Genomic DNA, 6,643 nt, shown 5'->3' with positions numbered 1-6,643 from the left:
CGGCTCTTTGAGTGATTTGGAAAAGAGTAAACAGACAGAATAACATCTGTAACAAGGGAGTTTCGATGGTTATCCGTGCACAGACGGGATACCAAAGCTAAGGAGCCAAAGCGCTCTATACTCAGAGGGACAATCGAAGGATCTGTCCACCTCAAGGAAAATTCAAATACTCACACACTCATGAGAGAAGGAGGAGAAATGAGGGTGAAAAGGGAGACAAAGATACTAGGAATCACTTGGGGAGGGTCTCTCTACCCAAAATTCCTTGGGAAATGTGGGAGGGGACCCTCCTATTTATAGGGAGGGACCTTTTCTCTCTCCTGGCCGGAAAAGTCCTCCACGGCACCGTGGGGGACTTTTCCACGGCGCCTTGGGTGACATCAGCAGGCTGATGTCACACCCCCTCATGGCACCATGGAAATCCAGTACACCTCCCCACAGTGCCGTGGGAAGGTACCCACGGTGCCGTGGGAAGAGTCCACGGCGTCGTGGGCGCGCAGTGTCATTTTTCCTTATTTTTGGGCCTAAAATGGGCCATTTTGTGCTCAGCATGGTTCTTGGTCTTATGGGCCAGGTATCTTTGGGTCTGAAAAGAAGGGGGGTGCGTCATCCATCGTCCATGTCCCATTGTCATCATCGCCAATTAGGGGGTGACAAAGATCAGCGTCTACACCTGACGTCTTTCTGGAAGACCTCACATGGTTACCACCGGACCGGGAGACAGAATTTATGACTGACCTGGTGCCAGGTGCTGCTTCAGTGTCTAACGCACCATACAGAATGGCCCCATCAGAACTGAAAGAACTTCAAGAACAACTTAATGATCTACTGAAGAAAGGTTTTATCAGGCCAAGTGTTTCCCCGTGGGGTGCACCTGTTTTGTTTGTAAAGAAGAAGGACGGTAGTATGCGTATGTGCATTGACTACCGTGAACTCAACAAGCTTATGATCAAGAATCAGTACCCGCTGTCGAGGATTGATGATTTGTTCGACCAATTGCAAGGCGCAAGGGTATTTTCCAAGATTGATCCCCGCTTGGGGTATCACCAGCTAAAGATTAGAGGTAGTGACATCAGCAAGACCGCGTTCAAATCGTGATATAGACACTACAAGTTTTTGGTTATGTCTTTTGGGTTGACCAATGCCCCGGCAACTTTTATGGAGTTAATGAACAGGGTGTTTCATGATGTGCTGGATAAGTACGTCATCGTATTTATTGATGACATCCTAGTCTATTCCAAGAGCGAGGAAGAACATGCTGACCACCTTCGCTTTGTGTTGCAACGCTTGAGGGAAAAACAACTATATGCTAAGTTTAGCAAGTGCGACTTCTGGTTACAACAAGTGGCTTTTCTAGGTCATTTGGTTTCTGCTAAGGGTATTAAACTTGACCCCGGCAAGGTCCAGTCCGTAGTTGACTAGGAGACACCTAAGAATGTAGCAGATATTCACAGTTTTCTAGGTCTGGCTGGTTATTATAGGAGATTTATCGAGAACTTTTCAAAAATCTCTGCTCCTATGACTCAACTGACCCGAAAGGGAGTGAAGTTAGAGTAGTCAGATGAATGCGAAAAGAATTTCTAGGATCTGAAGCAACGACTAATCACTGCTCTGGTACTTATCATTCCAAATGGTACCGGAGGGATGGTAGTCTATTGTGATGCATAAAAAATGGGCCTCGGTTATGTTTTGATGCAAAATGAAAAAGTAGTGGCCTACGCATCTCTTCAGCTGAAGGATTATGAGAGAAATTACTCGACTCATGATTTAGAGTTGGCGGTTGTGGTCTTTGCTCTGAAGATCTGGGGACACTATCTATATGGAGAGAAGAGTGAGATTTACAGTGACCATAAAAGCCTCAAATATTTCTTTACCCAAAAGGAACTCAACATGAGACAGAGGCATTGGTTGGAACTCATGAAGGACTATGATTGCACCATCCATTACCATCCGGGTAAGGCAAATGTTGTGGCGGATGCTCTTAGTCGAAAGTCCCAGACCTTATCCATCGCATCCTTAGCTGTCAATAAGGAGCTTATAGAAGAAGCTAGAAGGATGGATTTGGAGTTATTAGTAGAGGGTGTTACTCTATCTCTAGCAGCCTTATCTATGCAATCAACCTTAGTGGAAAGGATTCAGTCAACTCAGGCTTCAGATGAACGCTTCCAGGAAATCATTGAAGCTATCTAGGGTGACACACAGCGAGATCTAGATTTTACATTGACAGATAGCGGCGTTCTTGTGTTTAGAGATCTCCTATGTGTCCCTAAGGACAATCAGCTAAGAAAGGAAGTGTTGTAAGAAGCACATGAATCTCCCTACTCAATTCACCTGGGTAGTACTAAAATGTACAAGGACCTGAAAGGACATTACTGGCTGAGTGGAATGAAAAGGGATGTAGTTGAATTTGTGTCCCGATGTCTCACTTGTCAGTAAGTGAAAGTAGATAGACAATGACCCCATGGCCTTCTACAGTCATTGCCCGTGCCAGAATGGAAGTGGGAACATGTCACTATGGACTTGGTCATAGGATTACCCCGTACACCTAGAGGTGTTGATGCTCTGTGGGTTATTGTAGACAGACTGACGAAGATGGCTCATTTCACCCCAATCAAGGTTACCGATTCTATGGATAAGCTAGCCTGCTTATACAATGATAATGTGGTTCGCCTACACGGAGTTTCAGTTAGCATTATCTCGGATCGGGATCCCAGGTTCACGTCTAAGTTTTGGGGCAGATTCCAGAGAGCTATGGGTACCCTATTGAGTTTTAGCACTACCTTCCATCCACAGACCGATGGGCAGTCGAAAAGGACAATACAGACATTAGAAGACATGCTTCGAGCCTGTGCCATCGATATGCAAGGCAATTGGGATGAGCACATCTCGCTTATCGAATTCACCTACAATAACAGTTACCAAGCTACTATCAGAATGGCACCCTTCAAAGCTCAGTATGGGAAAAAGTGTCGTACTCCCTTGTATTAGGACGAATAGGTGACTAGTGTATCCTTAGGCCAAAATTGATCCAAGCAACCTGTAAGAAGGTAGACTTGATCCACGAGCAAATTAAAGCTGCCCATTTTAGGCAGAAGGGCTATGCAGATCAAAGGCGAAAGGATCTAGAGTTCCTTATTGGTGACAAAGTATTTCTCAAAGTGTTGCCTACCAAGGGCGTGATGCGGTTCAGTAAGAAGGGCAAGCTCAGCCCGAGATATATTGGACCTTATGAGATTCTTGCGAAGATTGGATCGGTGGCTTATTGGTTAGTGCTACCACCATCTTTGGATGGCGTGCCCGATGTCTTCCATGTGTCTATGCTGCGGAAGTATGTGCATGACCCTAGTCATGTTCTATCTCAAGAACCACCAGAGCTGGCAGCAGATATGTCATATAAAGAACAACCTGAAAAGATCTTGCACAGCAAGGTGGTAAATCTCCGTAATAGACCTATTCATTATGTGAAGGTGAAGTGGAGCAACCACACAGAAGAAGAAGCCTCCTAGGAAGTCGAGGTGGAAATGCGAGCAAAGTACCCTTCCCTTGGATTCCTGTAAGGTACGACAATTTTGGGGATGAAATTTTTGTAAGGTGGGGAGCATGTTACATCAGCTGTCGAGCTGTTTTCACTTATGGTCAAACCTAGCCACAAGATCATTGACTAGTTCACGGGCCTACCTGTGGAGGAGAAGTTCCTTAACCGGCAATGGGGGAGATTTATCGATGATGACTTTGTCGATCATCCTCCTAGCACGAGTCCACGGAGTGAAGAGTACCGGAAGGTATTCCCTATGTCCCCACAGCTAGACACTTCCTTTGGCGATGAGCTTAGCATCACGGTCGGAAAACTATTCGGGATCACGAAGGACACGTCGTGACGGTCGAGGGGTAAGATACTGGCCTTGTGAATGTTATTGTGCCCTCCCCTAGTTGACCTTGAAGTGTGGGCCAAAGCCTGACCAATTTCCTTAAGTTTCTACCTTTACAGCAGCAATGGACGCACGAGCGGACTCACCAAGACTGAATCCACCAGTTAGTCCGCCTGTGCTATTTGAGGACTTTGTGTGTTTTCCTTGTGTGGGACCCACACCCCGTGCCTCGGGCACTCTATTTAGTCTTTTAGACGAGATTGGCCTCATCCTTGATCTCCTTAGCTTGTGGGTGTACCATTTGGGGTGGACCCATTTGCTTAATAAACCTCTTGAATGAGTTTTGGCCCTTAAAGCCCAAGCCAAACAGACCCTAAGTAGGATTTGATAGAAGACCAAGGCTTGGCCTTCAAGTCTCATTTACTTCATTCACCTACCTAAAACGTTGGAGACTTGGAGCATTGAAGGCTTTGGTGGAGGAGAGCTTGGAGGGGCTGTGGAGGTGGAAAATCATCCATCAATCTGTCCTTGAGGCAAATGACCTCACCTTCCTCCCTCTCTTTTCCATTTTTAAATTTGGAGGATCCCTTGGAATCGAACCAAAGCTAGGGGGGTTCTCATGGAAACCCAATAAACCCTATTTAATGCTTCCTTTGAGACCCATTCTCCCTTCCCTTAATGCCTCCATGGATCTCATAACCTGAATGCTGTTCAAAGCATTGGAAACCTAGTTTAGGTTTGGGAAGAACCTTAGAGAGGGATCCAATCCCTTAAATCTTTTAAGTTCTTCAAAGGACCACGTATTTTGGACCTCCAATGAAGGTTTGGACTCACCTCCCCAACCCTAGGACCTTTATGGATCCATGAATGAAGGGCTGGAGGCGATGTTCTTCGCAGCTTTCAAAGGAATGGCGGTGGATGAACGACCGGACTCACTATCGTGTATCCGTCCGTTAGTCCGTTCAGCCTAATTGGGCTCTTCGCTCTGGGCGGAGCTACGAGCGGACCCACCTAGGTGAATCCGCCAGTAACTCAAGTTGCTCTCGGGTGTGTCTCAGGGTTTGGACGGATGCACGAGTGGATCCATATTCCGCATCTGCCCGTGAGTCCGTTCCATATATTTTTTGGGTATGGCCTGGACGGATCCACGATCGGACTCACCTGGCTGACTCCGTTCCTTCACCCGCCCCTGCTGTCTTGACCCAAACTTCAAATAAACTATTGGGACCCTTTGTGGGACCCACCTATATACTTCTAACGCTACTTTCACGCATCTTCAGACTTCAGAATCTATACAGGAGAGCGTGCATTAGAGCAAACCTCATCGAACGACAACCAAACGAACTGTGAGTGGGTTTTGGGTGATGTTTGGGCTTGATATATACATATATAGATACAACTATATAGATTACATAATGGTTTTTATGCTTGCATTCATTCTTGCCATGTTGCATTTTCGCATATAAAACCATGTTGGATATGAATTGATGAAATGTGGATATGATGCTTTACATTGTTATATTGGGTTACAGTGTCGGGTATGCCGGTGCTGAAACCCCGAAGTTCTTATTATTATATTCATTGATTGTCATCCTGGTCTGTATGTGCCGTGCCGTGCTGGTACCTGGGTACTAGATGGAATGGGACGTTGATGCACCCGGAATACCTCTCAGGACGATAGGAAATTGCATGTAGTATAACTGTGGTTAGGATTTATGCTCCCTTATGCTACAACCCTTGCCAACAGGGGTTTACGTGTTGGATAGTCGGAGTACCTGATGTCTGTGGAGGTGGGAGAGGTCAGGTCAGGGGTAGTAACGACTATTTGGGGTCTGCCACTGGATGGTCTATGGCTTCTACCGGCGTAGGTCCCTAGTGATAATTGAGGTTTCACTGGGGCGATAGGATAAGTGACCCTCAGTGTCTCCCGAGTTATCACAGTAGCATATACCATGACTTAGACTGTTTGTTAGGTGGAAAATATATTTAACATTTCATGCATCATGGACTATGTGTGATTGTGTGTATGTGCACTCCCCTTTCCCCTCACTGGCTCAGTGGAGCTAACCTCCTGTGTACACAATTTTTAGATTTTGATGCAGGTGACGGGTACTTTGCCGGCCTAGATGTACAGTCGGCGGAGTACGATGGTATTGGTATAGAGGAGCCTGAGTACGTGTCAAAGGAACACGGCTATGGTTACCCCTGTGATGATTATGCTTATGGGCACTGATGTTACTTGGGGATTTTCCCCACCTTTTGATTCTTTTGGGGCGTTGTGCCCATTATAAACACTTTATGTAATAACTTACTATTATGTTGAGTAGTTACGTCATGGTCAGCCGATGGTAAACACTAACTATTATCATATCACTTAGTCAGCTGAACATATTGTAACTGCTTATGTAATTAATGCTTCCGCTTATGATAACTCTGACAATGAGTGGAAATATTTATTTCTTTTGCTCAAATGTAACCATTTGGGTGGGCCCTTGGGTGGTGACTATGCTCTGGGACACTATGTCGTTGATCCTGGTAGGAATTTGGGTGACGTGTGTCATTCTAATCACCCTCTTGACTGTGCTTATGACATAAGTTTGGGATAGGGGCGTGACAGCATGTGCGGCTATCAATTCTTTTAGTTTCCCCATTGAATGTGAGGGATGAAACAAATTCCCCCCATCTTTTTAGAGGGGTCGAGAATTTCATTAAAATCTCCCATAATGCAAAACATGCAATCTATTGAGGACACAAATATTGAAAGTTCCTCCCAA

The 6,643-nt window shown here is 45.6% G+C and overlaps 1 protein-coding gene across 1 annotated transcript; it reads left to right on the top strand.

Annotated features, from left to right (window-relative positions):
- The first annotated feature begins 3,179 nt into the window (after positions 1–3,179).
- On the top strand, positions 3,180–6,102 carry LOC122665562. Its single transcript, XM_043861717.1, has 2 exons — positions 3,180–3,441; positions 5,972–6,102. Exons 1-2 carry the CDS (start codon positions 3,180–3,182, stop codon positions 6,100–6,102), a joined length of 393 nt encoding a protein of 130 aa, XP_043717652.1.
- Positions 6,103–6,643: the final 541 nt, after the last annotated feature.

Source organism: Telopea speciosissima, chromosome 6, assembly GCF_018873765.1.
Source record: "Telopea speciosissima isolate NSW1024214 ecotype Mountain lineage chromosome 6, Tspe_v1, whole genome shotgun sequence".
NCBI classification, from domain to species: domain Eukaryota; kingdom Viridiplantae; phylum Streptophyta; class Magnoliopsida; order Proteales; family Proteaceae; genus Telopea; species Telopea speciosissima.
Note: the sequence above shows the minus strand (reverse complement) of the source record. Positions and strands in the feature narration are given on the sequence as shown.